The sequence below is a fragment of the Macrobrachium nipponense genome, chromosome 7 (genome assembly GCF_015104395.2).
Source record: "Macrobrachium nipponense isolate FS-2020 chromosome 7, ASM1510439v2, whole genome shotgun sequence".
NCBI classification, from domain to species: domain Eukaryota; kingdom Metazoa; phylum Arthropoda; class Malacostraca; order Decapoda; family Palaemonidae; genus Macrobrachium; species Macrobrachium nipponense.
In genome coordinates, this window is record NC_061109.1 from 101253156 (window position 1) to 101272158 (window position 19003).

Sequence of the window (19003 nt, forward strand, 5' to 3'; positions counted from 1 at the left end):
AATGCCAGGGTGTTCTTGGACATGAACCAGTCTGGTCTTTTTACGGAGCACCGCAGATTGTCCGTTGACCTTGACTTTCTATAGTTTTATCAAGATAAAACTTGAGAGACCCTACAGGGCACAGGACTCTAATGCCCTTGCCCAATAATTTGTGCCATACCCTTGGTCTCCAAGCCTTCGGGTCAAGGGTTAGACAGGTTTTCGTTCTTATCAAGAACGGAAGGCTTAGAGGACAGACCGCATTATGTCCTTTAAAGCCAAAACCTCTGAAGATGGCTAAAACCTCACTAACCCTCTTTGCCGTGGCTAGAGCGGTTAGAATATTAGCCTTTCTGGTCACGTGTATTAAGTTCGCAGAAAGGATAGGTTCGAAATGCTTTTGGCATCAGAAACTCCGACTACGTCTAAGTTCCATGCCGGAACCTTTGATCCAGAGAATTTCAAGATCTCCACAGACCTCAAAGATCGTGAAGCTTTGTTGTTTGACAGAACCGAATCTCTGAGCCTAGAGGCCGTCAACAACATATTTGCATATTCTACAATAGTTAGGACTTCTAGCTTATCTCATACTTCAGACGGAAAGATAGAACCATAAGGAAATTCACAATCCGAGTTGGAGGAATAGTCATTTCCCTTCACTTACTCCAGAAACGGCCTCCTCCGATTGAACACTGAAAATAGGCAGCACTGCTTTGCCTTGGCCAAGAGACTGCCATCTCTTGAAGATCTTATCGCTATGTACCGTTGAAGACGAAGGTAGATATTGAATGCAACCTACGTCTTCACAGACGAATCGAGAGAAGGATTCTCAAGATTCTGAACCTGTGCTTACAAATGACTGAAAACGCTAACCGCTATTTCATTGCTGTCCGGTGAGAAGTCGTAGTTGCAATGAAAGCGGGGCGTTCTTCAGTAATGAAAACACAGGGGAAAGCCGCCTGAAGGACTGCTTCTCATGGGCTGAACATTTGGAAGTAGAGCTGTCAGGTCGGAGAGTAGGCGATGTCTTTGACATATCTGTTAATTCGGGATGAACAATGAACAATTGTACACCTACGAATATGAGATATTTTAAAGACAAACTCAGATGTCTGCAAAATCATTCGCATTATCAGTGCGATGCAGCGGGAGACTTGTACAGACTTCTGTTACCGTGCGGTAAACAGTAAAATGAATAAGTCTAAGAGATATCTCTGTTGAAAATTCTCGCAATATCGAAGGCGATGGAATCTATCGTCACAGCAGTAGATGGTCCTTCATAATTGCGAGAATCCCCTTTAATCAGAGACCTAAGTCCAAGATTGTTGGGCAGAGATACGGTTCGGTAGTCAATCAAAGCAGGGGAGAGAGAGAGACATAAACAACCGTGCATCTCGGAGGCCCAGCTGATACTGAGCGGCTATCAGGCACAGGCAGTTCAATACGCAGTAGCAGAGCCTGAGCTCCCGCTGACTCGTCATCCTGAGTTGCCAGGTAATCCATATTCCACAAAGGAATGCGTTCGGCTAGAACCACCGAGCATAAAAGATATGCTCGAGCAATTATATTTAGGCGAAACGAATTTCGGTAAATATAAAAGTTGAAATGGTGTTGTCGTGACAAAACCATAAGTATATAAAATTGAAACAAACTCCTGGGAGGTTGCAGGCAACCCCGAGTTGCAGTTCAATTAGGATACTTCTCGTCTAAGTCGCAATCCGTAGAAAAACTAGGATATGCGCCTACCCCTCGGACAATTCAACTGCTTAGTAGAATCATGTCGCGAGGTTAATATACGTAGTATATTTATAGGATTCTGAACAACGATCTCCATCCTAAATTCTTTCCTTCAAGAAAACAAAATAAGGATTGGAGATCGACCACCTTCGATCTCTATCAAAGAGAGTGAAGGAGAAGTCTTCCTCGAAGGAAAGCTTCAATGGTGAACAGAATACTAACTGCCTGAGTTGCCAGCTACTCCCTTTACGAAGGAATAGGTATGATATTATTGAGCAAAAGGAAACTCTCAAGCAGGCGTATTTAAACGAAACAGAATTCGCTAAATACAGAAGCTGAGTTGGTGTTGTCGTAACAATACCTGAAGAGTTGTTCTTACTCCGAAAACTCTTGGAAGGTTGAAGGGAGTGTCAAATAAATACATTAGAACAACAGTTCTTTCGGCTTCTATCCGCGGAGGTAAATACGATATGCGTAAATGACTTGACCCATGCGTTAGCAAAATGACGCAAAGATAAACTACATAAGTATTGTAGTAATTTGAACATCAAATTCTCTACTACATCTTTCCTCGACGAGGAAGAGAGAAAGAAAGGGAAACCGACTGTCCACGTTCTAATGAATGAGACTTTTTAAAAGAACTCCTTGACTCTTTGCCAAGACTCTTTGCCAAGAAAAGGGAGTAATATTCGAATAGAGATCATCAAGAGAACCGAGGATCGAAAAGGACCGTTAAATGTTCTTATGATATTGGACATAAGACTTCCTGGATCTAGTCTACAAGTCTTTTTCTTACTCCCCGGATGAGCCTCTGAAAATGAATGAGATCTCTTCCGAAATTTGTTAATGAGTTTATCCGCTTAAACGATAAAAACGTTAAAATCTATGACAATGAGAACTACCCCATTTATGAGGGGTCCCCCACTTAAATGACAATGGGGAAAACGTCCTGTCTTGACAAAACTATTAGCACTTTGCTAATAGGGGAAAACCCTTTAACATGACCGAAAGTCACCCAGGAATCCGAGTATATAATCTTCCCGATTCTCAAAGAAATCGATGAAGAGGAAAGAGGGATCGAAGAAAAAATTCGGGTATGTCTCTCCGCTAACTCCGAATCCTTTTTAAAAATTTCTGTAAAGAAATGTCCTCAACAGCAAATAAGACGCCTTCAACAAGTCTTTTCTCTCGCAAAGCGTCCTGCCGAGCTTCCACCGAAGCGTCCTGGCGAATGTCCACAAAAGCGTCCTCATAAGCGTCCTGCTGAGCGTCCTGGAAAGCGTCCTGCTGAGCGTCCTCAAAAGCGTCCTGCCGAGCGTCCTGCTTAGCGTCCTGGAAAGCGTCCTGCTGAGCGTCCTCAAAAAACGTCCTGCTTAGCTACGAGCGTGTCTGAGCAGAGAACACCAAGTCTTCTGAACGACGTTCCAGAGAGGAACTCGTTGAGCGCCTTGATGCATGCAAGGCCCGCCAAGAGGCGTCCTGGCGAGCGACCTTGCCAACATCTCAATGTTATGACGAACCGCGTTTTGCGTATGACGTTGAATATTTTTAAGGGACGTCCTCATGCGAGTCTCCATGGAGAGCTGCACGCTGCTCCTGAAGAGTGTGAACACTAAAGGAAGACGTATGGCTTTCGTCTTCCGCAAGGTGCTTGCCGAGCGTCCTGGAGAATGTCTCTACTTATAGGACGTCGAGCACCTCCAAAAGCTTCCTCACGTCTAAATTGCCCTTCTTATGCAGACCAGAGACATAAGTTGTTTGACTGTGCAAAGCAGCTTTCAAACTTATCAGCTTACTTTTTCGAAGTAAAGCGAACGTTACATAACGTATACGGAGCGCCATGAGGAGAGGAGACGAATACTGAGTTGCTCCTCCAAAAGGTGGAATCAAGAATGTCCTTGATTACCAAATTCTTTTGGAATGCTAGCGAGGTTGAAACAGCTCTAACTTCATGAGCGTTCACTCGCAGGAGGCTCAAATCACTCTTCTGGCAAGATGAATGAGCCTCCTTAATAATGTATAAATGATGTATACATGAGCGTTCACTCACAGGAGGCTCCAATCACTCTTCTGGCAAGATGAATGAGCCTCCTTAATAATGTATAAATGATGTATACATGAGCGTTCACTCGCAGGAGGCTCAAATCACTCTTCTGGAAAGATGAATGAGCCTCCTTAAATGTCCCTTAGGAAAAGAGCCAGTGCATTCTTCTAAAAGGGAAAATGTGGTCTCTTTACTCTTTCATCCTCTCGTGACGAGAGAGAGGACGTGAAGCGTCCTCTTCTCTAAAGCTACTTTAGGGGGCGCGAGTCCTTCCGAGAACTCCAACCCCTGTGTGGGGAGGACGCCTCGGAGGACGAGAAGCAATCCTTCAAGATTCGTGCACGTGCCCGATCTTCGGCAGCCTGGGAAGCGACAACAGGACCTGCCGAAAGGAAGCCAGATCAGCATGAAAAACCCGTAACCCTCCTTCGGCTTTTGACATGCCCTCTCCCTGGTTTCCTGGGAGTCCGACAGAGGTCTAGGCCTAGAGGCGTTATGGGGCCGATCTGACGTTCCCTCCTAACGAGAGAGAGGACGTGAAGCGTCCTCTTCTCTAAAGCTTCTTAGAGGGCGCGAGTCCTTCCGAGAGCTCCAACCCTTGCGCGGGGAGGACGCCTCGGAGACGAGAAGCAATCCTTCAAGATTCGTGCACGTGCACGATCTTTAGCAGCCTGGGAAGCGTCAACAGGTTCTGCCGAAGGGACGCCAGATCGGTGGGGAGCCCCCGTAACCTTCTTGCGGCTTTCGACATGCCCTCTCCCTGAGTCCTGGGAGTCCGACAGAGGTCCAGGCCTAGAGGCATTATGGGGCCGATCTGACGCCCCCTCCACAACACAAGGGGCACTACACTTTCACAACACTGATTGGAGAGCGAGCACTTTAGTCTAAGATTACTTGATGTAATCCTCTAGCAGACACTTCTTCTAGGCCCGTAAGCCATACCACAGGGTTAGGCAAAATAAAAACTACAGGAGGTTAGAAGGTTCATTATTTCTAACTTCTGTTTACTGTGGAGGAAAACTCCTGATTCTAACACGCTCTAAAATGCGTACATGAAACCTCCTTCTTCCGTAATCAGTCACACATTACACTAATTACATTGAACTTATGCAAAGAAAACATGTAAACGTCATATCTACTAAGTGAGTGTCTACCGAAAGTTCCGGTAGCCTCACCTTACCATGCAGACAACAAAGTCTGAAACTAGGCTAACTAGCTTCAGACATCAAATGCAATGAAAAAATTTACGATAGCGTATGCCTAGCCACAAATCCAAGATAATCGAAAGAATAATTAGGATACTTAAGCGGCTAATGAAGTTTTCAAAATCCTAGGCGGAGGTCTGTAAACAGTTGTTTACCGACCGGCGACAGAAAAAATATGAATAGAAAATGGGAATAGTTCCTGATATCCGCCTCCCACGGCGGGAATGGGTACTACCACCACTGGCCACCCACTGAGTGTGCCGCGAATTTTTAAATTCTGTCGGACTTCAGAAAATACAGCTATATATATATCTGTCAGGTAAGTTTCATGAACAAAGTGCATTTTATGATGAAAGTGATAAAAAAAAAAGGAATTTGTGGATATTTCTCATAGAAAAATACCACAAATGCACGAATTTTCAGCAAATAATGCGGGGAAACGTTCCCGAGAGAAATCCACGAATGTGTGAGTCCGTGAATCTGGAGAACACGAATACGGGGGCCCCACTTATCGATCTATTCCTCTAAAGCAATTACTGTCTCAGACTGTGTTCATGTTTATATGTACACCAAGTGTGTGTGCATTGTGTTGTATATGTGCACATAAGCATACCATTGATGCATATTTAAATACACCTGCAGTTATTTAATAAAAAATTTATGAATCCTTACTCATCGAAAGCACACAATAAAACAACTTAGGTAACCAAATTATTGGTTGAAACTTTTGGTAAACAGGTAATGCAGTATGTTTACTGATAAATTCAAGTCCATAAAGTGGACCGTGTATTTGCGGGGGATGCATTCCAGGCATGCGCCCCCCTCCCCCTCCATGAATAGCTAGAATCCGCAGATACTTAAGAATCCCTTTAAAAAGGTTTAAAACTGCCTATTTTGTTAGTTCAATCACAAGAAAAACCCACTAAAAATGCTTATACTACATATCTGGTTTTTTTTATAAAATTGATATGAAAATACAGTAATTTATGGATATTTCTCATAGAAAAATACTAAAAAATACACAAATTTCCTGCAAATAATGGGTAGATATGGTCCAAAGAAAAATCCGTGAATACGTACATGAGTCCGCAAATGCCAAGAACGCGAATACGATTTTTTCAAAGGATATTAAATTGTATGTACAATTATCTTGCAAAACATGAGCGACAGATGGGGGTTAACAGATTAAGTAGAAAGACATTACATAAAGTACAGTGCCTGCTTTAATAGTTCAAACGCCAAAGAGTACCCCTGGGGGTGCCTCTTCCCCTTCTTCAAGAGGCACTTCAGTCACTTCATGGACTTTTTCAGGGGTTTCAGGTGGCGGGATTATGGCCATGTAGTACATATGTACTTATTATGGCCATGTAGTACATATGTACTTTATACTGACGAAGAGGTTACAATAGGGCTTTATGGCAGCATTAAGGGCAGATGAAAAGTTCAAGAAGCATTCCATATTAGGATCACATGCCTCCATCATATTCTGCAACTCCCTGACTTTCCTCAGAATTTGGGAGAGACTTTCACATTGTTCCAAATCTGCTTCACACAACATATCACTAACCTTTCTCTGAAGTTAAGGCTCTTTCCCATAAACTGTAAAAGCAGCAGGGCCCTTAGGAGGCAGCTTACAGTGGTACGATCAAGGAAGATAAGTTACAAGTGTATGTACGTACAATTAAAACCTCACTGCAAACACTACACTTTAGGCCTAAGTAGAGAACTGTAGGAGAGTCAGGCCAACTGCACATCGTATGCTTTGCGCATCATGTACTGCACAACTGTGCATTTTACTGATTTTTTGTGCTATGTAAGATGATTTTCAAATGATATTACAGTAGTGTAGTGAAGTGTTTTAGGATCTTGTATCATTTTCCATTTCCCTTGCATTGTACCAAGATCTTATACCACTGTCAATAAAGTGTTTACAGATCAGCCAACCATGTTATTTTCTATATATAATTACAGAAATGTGTGCATCACACTGCAAAATCGCCTGTTTCCACTGAGCCCTACATTCATTATTCAAGCATTTCAAGCAAGATTATTCATTATCCCATATAAATGTTTTTGTTTGTGACTAGGAGAGTCAGCGGGAAGGACAGCCACTGCACTTTTTTCTCGTTTGAGATGCATGCGTACTGAATCTCCCAACTGAGCGAAAGAGTTAGTTAATAACTTGAACTTACGCTCAAACCTCACTGGCAACAGCACTGGGTTCAGAATATGGGAGCTGGGTAAAGGATTAGGCATGATAGAAGAGACAATGGGATTTGGAGATAAAACAGAAATAATAGGTAGTACATCAGAGGATGATTTTAATGACTCCTGACTAAGTAATGACCTTTTGTGTTTAGCAGTTGCTTTACGTAGCCTATCTCTCTCCAGCTTTAAATGAGAAGCCAAAAACATCCACTGCTTCTCATCCCAGCCTACACATTCAAAATATCTTCATTCTGGAGAGCAACTTTGACCCCTACACTTAGTACATACCATGTGTGCATTGTACTTGGCAGAAGTCAACTGGTTCCTGCAAACCTTGTTACAGTACTGAATACTAGTCACTCTCAAGTAAAAATCATCAGAAACTCAAAAAGTCTTCCTAATGCCTTCCTAAATATATAAATTTTCATAATAAAATTTATTATTTGGATACTTACCTACTGTTAAATTAGCTATATCTCCCACCGATTAGGCGAGTCGGCATTCGCTGCCCAGATGACTGTCTAGTTTACCTGTTCTCCACCAGGTGTGTTTCGAATGTTTTAGCTCGTCAGAATTCTCCTTGACAGCCCACTAAGTTGTGGGGAGGCTGGGTGGGTCTACTTTAACAGTAGGTAAGTATCCAAATAATAAATTTTATTATGAAAATTTATATTATTTGAGATGAATCTTACGTAGTGTTAAATTAGCTGATTCCCACATTAAGAAGAGGATGGTGGGTAGTGCAGCTAGACAAAATTCCGCTCAGCCATTCGAGCTAATGGTTTCTTATACGAAACCCAAAACATTCTCACCTGATCTGGAATCCTTGGTGGATTTTACTACCACCAGAAGTTGGATTCCATTCAGGGAGCAAGGCTCTCATACGTATGCAGCAAAGAGTAGCCTTGCGGAGAAAACCGCTTCGATTCAGCCAGCATGAAACGCAAGCAGTAAGAGGGACCCCTGTGCCTGGGTCCAAAAGCCCTATCAAACGACAGTCACTTAAAATGAATACCTTTACAATATATAAAGGTACGCTCCTATACAAAATTTGTACCTTCACGCTCCCCAAAATATTAAAACCCTGGGATTTAAACAAAAGAGCCTAAGGAATTGCTCTTTTTCGGTTCAGGAAAAGACTACCCACTACTAGTAGCGGATTAGGGCTTTACTGTTTTCAAACACAATTCTGTATACTTAAGGAAGTGATCAGGCAAAAACTGAATTGTACTTCTACTGTGACACATCAATCCTATTCTGGAGTGACAAACTGACTTAGGACTAAATGAAGTTGCAACTGCTGCTCACATTGGGAATGTTTAACGTCAATAAGGTAGAAGACATGGAGCTAGTTCTCATACACTAGCCTATCCATTATGTCACAGAGGACCTTGTGTTTCTTGACAAAGTTTTTAAAAATCATAAAACAAAAGGTTAACTTTGCCTCTTCCAGGCTTACCTTCACAAATACATTCTAGGTTTTCTAAAACCACAAAACAAAAGTTAACTTTGCCTTAAGTTTAACCATTGGCAAAGGGTTTATAAGTTTCTAAGAATCCCAACACAAAAGGTTAACTTTGCCTCTTCCAGGCTTAACCTTCACAAATACATTCTAGGTTATCTAAAACCACAAAACAAAAGGTTGATTTTCGCCTCTTCCAGGCTAACCTTTGACCACAACATCTGTTTTTCTTAAAACCACAAAACCAAAGGTTAATTTTGCCTCTTCCAGCATTTACTTTTGACAAAGATGTTCAAGGTCTCTAAAAGGATGATAAAAATGTTCTAGGTTTAACTTTTAAATTTAAATGCCCAACAGGATAGCGAAGTTCCTCTTTCCCCCCCACCCCACACCCAAGGGGTTAGATTGGAATTCTTACAGTGAACTGTAAAGCATAGCCTTAACATCACCCTCAGCTCTAAGGCAGAAAGCTAAAATTGCTTTCCCTTACACCAGCTTAAGAAGAGTGTTGACAGCAAATTTACTTATTAACCACTGCTAAATAAAAGGTTTTACAGTAAATTCAGATAAAGTTTAGACCCGCATCTAAACTCCAGAGAGAGACTGATATACAGTGCTGGTCCTCAGCAAGATTTAAAAGTACTTGATGCAATACTGAGGAAAGTACGTATGGAACGATAACTTTGGAAGTAGGCAGTGAAAAGTCTTATCTCCTCTAAACAGAAAACATTGATGTCTACAGGGTTCCAGTGCTGAAAATTCCTCCAGAATGGTACCCTCAGCAACACACAGACCACTGCTTCTGACCCCAGGCCATAGCAGTTTTAAATTAAGGACAGATCCTATGATAACTTGAAAATCTTATTATTGGGAGGGGACATTCTAACCTCTCCAAGCAGTTAAGGAGATGCCTACGTCAATGGAACTGTATGGAATAGTGTAGTTGTGTTGATTTCTTCGCAATGGAAGAATGAGACATCTACCAAAAGCATTGGAAATTCTGATAAGTTTTGCCCTGAGGCTACAAGGGCTCTACAGGAGACTAAGCAATTCTTGAACATGAAAGTGCTCAATAGAATTCAGAGTAGATACAAGGGGCAGGCCTATGAGTCTGAATTAGGCAAAATTTAAGGAAACATCCACTGCTCAAGCCTGAGGGCCAACAAAGTAGTAGTAATCATTCGGCTGTCCCTGTTCATCCACATGCTAGGAAGCTAAATGAGTGTTCCTTAAATCCACCCAAGTGCCAAACTTATGGATGTCAGGTCCCTTGTAGGCAGTTGTTCTTCCTGAATCCCCAATTGCTAAAACACTGTCCTTCCACAGGATGGATGATCAAACCAATATGTTGTTTCACTTCACTCAAAGCAGCAAACTTCCCACAAAGACTTTGTTTCTGACTGGAAATAAACCTGCTAAGCATAATGATGTCTTTCCACTGCCCTGACATCTAAAAAGTTTTACCAGGTGTAGTTGACCATTCTATGTTGCATGAAAGGTTAATGACACTAGTTAAACTCTGTGTTGCATGACAGAGGGAAAAGACCAAAACTTGGACTTAGGTTTAAGAACCAAATGGATGATTCCTGGTTAAGTGTCCTCCTACAGTCCTGGAGCCAAAGTTGGTTCTGGATTACTTACAAATTTAATTAAAGTTATTTGTAAGTTGTAATTCTTATGCTGAAACCATACATTAATTGAGCATGATTATCTGAAAATAACCCATAAGGCCATGTTTCCTAATGAGGAAAAGCCCTTACCATATAGGAAGTTTCTTTCTGGTCTAAAATCCTCAAGCAGCACATGCCTATTTATCTTGACCGACAAGCATGCATAACTAAATATCATCCCCATAGATAAGAATGGGGATATAAAGAATTAACAATATACTAATGCATAGAAATTGGGACAGAAGAAGTAACAGGTCCTTGGCCTTTGGAATACTGTTGACAGAGTGGGCTAACTTGAATAACTGATTCAGTAGGTGTCTTGCTCCTAAAGTCGACACCATCTACCAATGGGCAACAAGTCCCTGACATAACTTACAGAGGGCTGCACACTAACCCAAACAAAGTGCACAGAACAGCAATACCTTCTAGTAAAAACCCTTTGAAGGAACTTGCATGACTTTGGATGTATGGTAAGTGGAATGAATACATTCTGCATGTGTACCACAAGTCCGACAATTCTTTGAAAAGGCACTAAAACCATGCTAGAAAATGGGCACACACTTGGTGTTATTCAGTCTCCAAATGTCCAAGAATATCTCCAATTACTTATGGGTGTCTTCCTGAAGAATTACCCTTGGACCATCATTCCCTCTATATACAATCTCCTACTAAAAGAGACTTATGAGAGATCTCTGCTGAAGACAAGGGAAGCATTAAGAAGGAGAATAAACCAGTGGAGAACAACCGAAAAAGAATGACAACTGCCCTTCACCGTCTCCACCATATAACATGCTGGTCCCAAGTCTCTCCATGTATGTTAGGAGGCTGCAACTGTCCATATCCCAGAACCTGAATCTGCACTTATCCCCAAAAGGTATAAAATAAGACTACCAATAGATAATCCCAAACTGCATAATCAGACAGGAAGCGAAAGTGTTCTCACTTCTTCCAAACAGAGTGAGTATAAGCATGAGGACATTACCCTGCAGCATCAGAAATGAGTTACTTGTTTTAGTTACTTGTTTCCTCGCTAAAATCCCCCCTGGGTTGGCGTCTCCACCTCTCTAAGAAGTCGCAGAGACGAGACAGCGTATATAAAAGGTAATAACTCAAGCAGACTGAAAATCCATCAGCATGTCTGTCAGTCTCGAGTTCATTTTCCCACGGGAAAGAGAAAGAAAGCGAACCTCCTATTAAAGACGGTTATTAAAGAACCAATAAGCGTTGTACAGCAAAAGTCAGCCTTCGGCTCTCCGCGACTTTAAAAGACAAGACGACTGGCCAAGGCAGACAAAGGGAGATTGTGTCCGAGGACAAGAAAAGTTATGAAATGCTCTCAATTTGGAGAAAGCGTTGGCTCTCTCTCCATTATTTAGTGCGCGCCAAAATAGGCTAAGACAATTTAGATATATTCTCTATGTGGCCTCTATCCTCAACAAAATGAGGATACAGCAAGGTGTATTGTGGCAACAAACGCCGACAGGCCCAACCAAGTTCCTCCAACTCCATTCAAACTCTTCTTCTGTCAGCCGGCGACTCTTTCTCCGCAACCCTTGGCGACAAAAAGCGACACTTGTCGATAAAAGGTGACAGCAGCTGAGTGCTGTATCGAATCCACGCCAACTCACTGAGAACAAGACAGTTTAAGCGACTCGGGACTCAGCCAAGTCCGCACTCAGCACGAGTCAACTGCGTTCACACGAGTCAACAATGTCCACAGCAGGGTTCCCAGATGTATCAGACCAAATTATCGTACCAAATCTCCTCAAATTATCGTATTTTGATTAATAATCGTTTATCGTACAGATGGTCAAATTACCGTACTCGTACGATAATTATCGTATGTCTGGGAACCCTGGTCCGCAGTCCGCATGAGTCGACAGGAGGAGAGAGAACGAGGTGCCAAAAGTGGAAGGCAGTGGGAGAGGAGTTACAACAATGTTCCCGCCTTGTCCAAAAGCGATTGTACATACTTGAAAGCATTCCTATATGAAACTAAGTAAGAAATCTCTAAAGCTAGAATATCTAACTCAGCGAGAACTGTAGATACTAAAGACAGTGTAGACTTGAAAGAGAAGCATTAATCGAGGCAGTAGTAAGAGATTTGCTGATAGCCGAAAAGGAAGCACGCAAAGAACAAACACAAGCATTACGAAGAAAAAGGAATATGCTAGCATGCAAGAATTTAGAATAACCAAAACATGAGAGATAAACAGTTGACCGAGTCGACATATCTAAACGTGTACAACTCGCTACAGATACATTATCATCTCAATAAATTGTCCACACCTATATCATATATTACTAAGCCTATGCATGCTAACACCTCAAACTAGGTGTTGAAGACGACAGAATGCGCCTACGGAGCGAGCATTAACGCTTACCAAAACGGTCCTTATGTGAACTCTTTAACGGTCCTTTGGCGAACGCTTTAAACGAGATTCAGACCATGAAAAGGGCAAGGTAGGTATTAGAGGGCACAGAATCCCATCGTCCTGAGAACCGACCTGGTTCCCTGGCAGCGGACGTTTCCAACTTTCGCAGGGCAGTCCTAGGAACGGGCTACGTACAGCCGAGGGCACCAACACCTTACTTCTAACAGGGAACGCGAAAATGAGCGCACACTGGAGGGATTCGGAACGTTCCCGTCACAAACTAAGTTCAAATTGTATTAGAAGTCAATACTAGCCTACTAAAATGCCTAGTCTGAGTAGGGATAGCCTGACAGGTTTAAGCCCTGATCTAACTAATTGCTTTGCAATCTATTAGTTCCAGTCTTCCTATATCTGACATATTCAGGCATAAATTTCTCAGAACAATTCCCTACATTCTTCACAACTAGTAGTTCCAAAATCACACCCTGTACCCCTGCCAGTACAAAGGAATGTTGATAAACTTCCAGTTTCACCATCCTGGTTACACCAAAATATTCCTACATAGCCTGATAATATTGGTTTAACTTCCACAGGAAGATATCCTAGGAAAATGAAATTACAATACCGTAAACAGGTGTAAAACAGCCAAACTTCATAGAATGCCAACAATTGCCTAGCCGCAATGGCGGCAAGGAGAATTCTGGCAAGAGCTAAAACATTCGAAACACACCTGGTGGAGAACAGGTAAACTAGACAGTCATCCGGGCAGCCATTCAATTGTTTTGTTTGAATGCTAACTCGCCTAATCGGCGGGAGATATAGCTAATTCAACAGTAGGTAAGATTCATCTCAAATATAAAACAAAATCCAATACCTACGTGTACTAGTGAATAACAAAAGAATATATGGTACTTCACCGATATCCTTAACAACCAGTAAACAACGATCCAAATTTTCAGAGCTACTCATGACAAACTTCATTGACAGCAGTAGAAATAAATTGAGCTTGTTTGCTATGGTGTTTCCCTATTTCCCTGATAGTGGGCGGAGGTACCGACATACACTAAAACAAAAGAATCAATACAGTGATTTTCAAATTTAGCCACCAGTACTTAAAAATTCTTAAGTACGTAATTACTTGGTAAGTTACTTAAATACAACCTCATACAGTGGACCCCCTGTATTCACGTTCTTGGGATTCATGGACTCACGTATTCGCAGATTTCTCTATGGACCATAGTATCTCATTATTCATAGGAAATTCACGTATTTGCGGTATTTTCCTATGACAAATATCCACAAATTACTGGATTTTCACATCAATTTCATGATTAAATACACTTATTGTGATAAAACTACTAAAAAAAACCAGGAGTATAAGCATTTTTAGTGGGGTTTTCTTGATATTGAACTAACAAAATAGGCAGTTTTAAGCCTTTTTATAGGGGTTCTAAGTATTCGTGGATTCTAGCTATTCGAGGGGGGGGGGCTGGTACACATCCCCTGTGAATACGGGAGTCCACTGTACTCTAATACCTGTTGCTGGATTAAACTGACCTCATGCCAGCATCACTCATGCTTCCAAAGCAGTCTATGACTTCTGTGCTAAATTCTTTAGGTACTACTATCAAATTGCGCACTACAGAAACATTTACTCACAGAAAACAATATCTCCATCTTCATATGCTGGCTTTGATGATTCAGATGCAGTAATCCCTAAGAAGCTTGAAGCCCGTCGAAGTATGCCATTCAATGACATGGTAGCCTTGGTTATCTTACAGAAGCAGATTTAGATGAAGTAGAACACAATATGTAATCCTAAGCCAGCTCTCTCAATCTTGATTTCCTCATGATCCTTGAAATTCAAATAAAAGGAAGGATTAACCTTAAATCAAGAATTAAATACATGGCTTATTGAATGAGTTGCCAATGTTGTCTCTTTAAAAAATTGGCTAATATTGCTTTGCACTATTAAACAATAAGATGTTAATGCATTAATTATACTATTTCCAGGAAGATAGACAATCAGGTCTAAAAACTGTACATATCAGAAGATTAATCATTTTGACTTTCTGAACATATACTATTACAAATTAACAAGCCTGGTATCCAGACTTTGTTAGGATTTGGTAAAAGGTCATTGAGAGAGAGAGAGAGAGAGAGAGAGAGAGAGAGAGAGAGAGAGAGAGAGAGAGAGAGAGAGGAGAGAGAGAGAGAGAGAGAGAAGAGAGAGAGAGAGAGAGAGAGAGAGAGAGAGAGAGAGAGAGAGAGAGAGAGATAAATATTATATTGTATTGTGGATCTTTAGATATCATTTGACAGACTGCTATGACAGGCCATTAGATGGGCATCAAGACAGTAGTCCCTTGTACCATACTCTGTTTAAGTGGAAATTTATACTGTAAGTGCATATGGTCCGGTGTATGTATAGGAAAAAGAATCTGAATGAAAGGGATACCTTCTGGAAGAGTCTGAATCTTAGCAACGTGGGTTAAGAAAACAAGTAGTAATGGTGATTGTGATAAGGATTTTGAAGCATAGTTGTAAGGAGAGAGCCTTGTCAAAATGTGTTCAGATAGGGGCCTGCCTGATAGAAACCTCTGGTCTCCAAGTACATATTTATGTACACATAATTAATAAGTATACTAAGGTAAGAGAAATTGACAGGGGAAATATTAGTCAGATTATGAGACAATGCAGAGTATGTACTGATTTTGATTGAGGGAGTAAAATAAATAAATGACTGGTAGTGTAAGAGTTATGGGATAAGAAAATGGGTCTTGACTTGTGTGGTAAGGTTGATGTTTGCAGATAAAAATATGCTCATTGGAGATAGTGCAGAGAAACACCACAAACTAATAGAGAAAAGCTGAAAGTGAAAGTAAGAGAGTAAGATTTTTGGGGTAAATGAAAACCAAGATGACAGAACAATTAAAGCTAATAAGGATGGTGCATGAATGGAAGTGACTGATGGTGCAAGAATAAAAGTGGCTGATTTGGAACAAGTGGTAGTATGATGGCTGAAGAGGCAAATCACAGGACAAGGTAAAAAGTTATGTACAAAAGACTTTGAAGAGAAGTTGAAGCCAAAGTTGAAATGTGATTGCAGCTAATGATTAAAACAAAGCAGAATCTAGTACATATATAATATGCTTGTTTTCTCATAACCAGGACTTTTTCAAGACACCCTTGGCTCACTGGTTAACATGGACATGCAAAATTCATTGTTACTCTCATGAACTACTGTGAAAATATGATATTGTTATGTTACAATAAAGTTTCATACATACTTACCTGGCAGATATATACATAGCTAAGACTCCGTCGTCCCCGACAGAAATTCAAATTTCGCGCCACTCGCTACAGGTAGGTCAGGTGATCTACCGGCCTGCCCTGGGCGGCAGGACTAGGAACCATCCCCGTTTTCTATCATATTTTCTCTCTTCCACCTGTCTCCTGCGGGGAGGCTGGGTGGGCCTTTAATTGTATATATCTGCCAGGTAAGTATGTATGAAACTTTATTGTAACATAACAATATCATTTTCATACAATCAACTTACCTGTCAGATATATACATAGCTGATTGGCACCCTTCGGTGGAGGGTAAGAGACAGCTACTATATGGAATAGACAGGTAAACAACATATGTTGTAGGTATAAATAAAACCTTGGTTCCTACCTGATAGGTGGTAGACTTCGTGGGTGTTTGCCCAGTAGTCTGCATCACCTCAAGAAACTTTAGCGAGATATATGATCTATGGCCAAGAGTTCTTGTGGGTCTGCCGATGGGGTCTTATCCGCTTACTCGGCAGAGCCTGAAAGGACTTTGTCAATGGGTGCTGATCCACTTATATGACAATACACCTTATGAAGGAGCACACAACCAATCCCGACCACCTGATCCTAACCATATGTTAGAACTAAGGATTGTTCCGAGTTATCCCCGAACTCTTCACAACAACCGTAACTCAAAAACCACTACGCACACATACATAATTTTCTAAAAAAAAAAAAAAAAAAAAAAAAAAAAAAAATTATACTCATCTAATTAGATATGACAAGATTCTCTTACTGAACAACAGACGGCCGCCCGTGCTAAACCAAGTCCTCCATTGTTCGAAGAGACTCCAGACCATATCTAAAAAGAAGAAAAGTATATACTTTTAAGGATTGGTGTCTGCTCCCGTACCCAGAATTGTATCCGCCGATACGAAAGGACCCAGAGAAAAACACTTCTCATATGTCACATGAACGTCTTTCAAGTAATGAGATGCAAATACTGAGTTGCATCTCCAAAATGTCGTATCTATGATGTTTTTAAGCGACATATTCTTATGAAACGAGAGAGACGTCGCTACTGCTCTCACTTCATGAGCTTTAACTTTCAACAGTCGCAACTGTTCGTCAGAACAGACCTTATGCGTGTCTGTAATGACGTTCCTCACAAAGAATGCCAGAGCATTCTTGGACATCAGTCTTGTGGGGTCTTTTACCGCGCACCAAAGACCTTGTCTAGAGCCTCCCATCTGATGCTTTCTCTGAATGTAGAACTTTAGAGCTCTTACAGGGCATAGAGATCTTTCCGCTTCTCTTCCTACGAGACTCGATATGCCTTTGACTTCGAATGACTTAGGCCAGGGATTCGAGGGATTCTCATTCTTAGCTAAAAACAGGGTCTTAAACGAGCAAATAGCTGAGTCTCCCTTGAAACCTACTTTATCCTGCAGAGCATGTAATTCACTAACTCTCTTTGCCGTAGCTAAAGATAATAGGAATAGGCATTTTCTGGTGATGTCTCGAAACGAAGCCAGATGAGGAGGTTCGAACCTTTCAGATGAAAGAAACTTGAGAACCACGTCTAGGTTCCAGTTCGGAGGGACCGGTTCCTTCGACTTTGAAGTCTCAAAGGACCTTATGAGATCGTGGAGATCTTTATTATCTGCCAGATCTAATCCTCTATTCCTGAAGACTGCCGAGAGCATACTTCTGTATCCCTTTATTGTGGATACAGCTAGATGAGATTGCTCTCTCAGGAATAGAAGGAAATCAGCAATTTCCGCTATAGAGGTAGTGGAGGAGGACAACTTCTTAGTTCTACACCACCTTCTAAAAACCTCCCACTTCGACTGATATACTTTCGTAGTGGAGGTTCTGCGTGCTCTCGCGATCGCGCTTGCAACTTCGCGAGAAAACCCTCTCGCTCTGACGAGTCTTTCGATAGTCGAAAGGCAGTCAGAGCGAGAGCGGGGAGGTTTTGATGATACCTCTTGAAGTGTGGCTGTCTGAGAAGATCCATCCTTCTTGGTAGGGATCTGGGAAAGTCTACGATCCACTCTACCACCTCCGTGAACCAATCTTGGGCCGGCCAAAAGGGGGCTATCAATGTCATCCTCGTCTCCTTTGACGCCACGAACTTTTTCAGTACTAGTCCCAGGATTTTGAATGGAGGAAAAGCATAGACGTCTACGCGAGACCAATCTAGCAGGAAGGCGTCTACCATAAGAGCTCTTGGGTCTTCCACGACCGAGCAAAAGACTGCCAGCCTTTTGGAGATAAATGTGGCGAAGAGATCCACATGAGGTGTCCCCCACAGAGACCAGAGATCTTGACACACCTCCTCGTGTAGGGTCCACTCTGTATGAAGGACCTGGTTCCTCCTGCTGAGTCTGTCCGCCCTCACATTCTTTACTCCCTGAACGAACCTTGTCAGAAGGGAGATGTTCCTGTGAGACGTCCAAAGCAAAAGGTCTCTCGTCAGCTCGTACAGGAACGAGGAGTGAGTCCCTCCTTGTTTCCGAATGTAGGCAAGTGCGGTGGTGTTGTCTACGTTTACTTGCACTACTTTGTTCGACACCAGAGGTTCTAGACTCTTCAAAGCCAGATGCACGGCGAAGAGCTCTTTGCAGTTTATGTGCCAAGACACCTGCGCTGGTTCCCAGGTGCCTGACACCTCCTTCGAGCCTAATGTTGCTCCCCACCCTTTCTCCGACGCGTCGGAGTACAACACTAGGTCTGGGTTCTGGGTTTTTAGAGAGATCCCTTTGTTCTCTTTCAGAGGGGGCAACCACCATTCCAGGTGCGGTCTTATCTCCACTGGAATGGGAAAGGCGTCCGAAAGTTGTCCAGTTTTCCAACTCCAAGACTTCTTGAGGAAGAATTGAAGCGGACGTAAATGAAGTCTTCCTAGCGGGAAGAACTGTTCGAGCGAGGAAAGGGTCCCTAGAAGGCTCAACCATTCCCTCGCCAACGTCTGTTCCTTCCTTAAGAAGAGAGAGACTATCTGCAAACCTTTTGAGATTCTCTCTTGCGAAGGAAATACTCGA

The 19003-nt window shown here is 42.0% G+C and overlaps 1 protein-coding gene across 1 annotated transcript in view; it reads right to left on the reverse strand.

Annotated features, from left to right (window-relative positions):
* The window catches only part of LOC135217083 (TBC1 domain family member 16-like), a gene marked incomplete in the record, with an annotated part of 154700 nt that overhangs the window by 112818 nt on the left and 22879 nt on the right, over positions 1–19003 (reverse strand). The window contains 1 exon segment of the mRNA XM_064252770.1: positions 14340–14535. Within this exon segment, the coding sequence (XP_064108840.1) occupies positions 14340–14439 (100 nt within the window).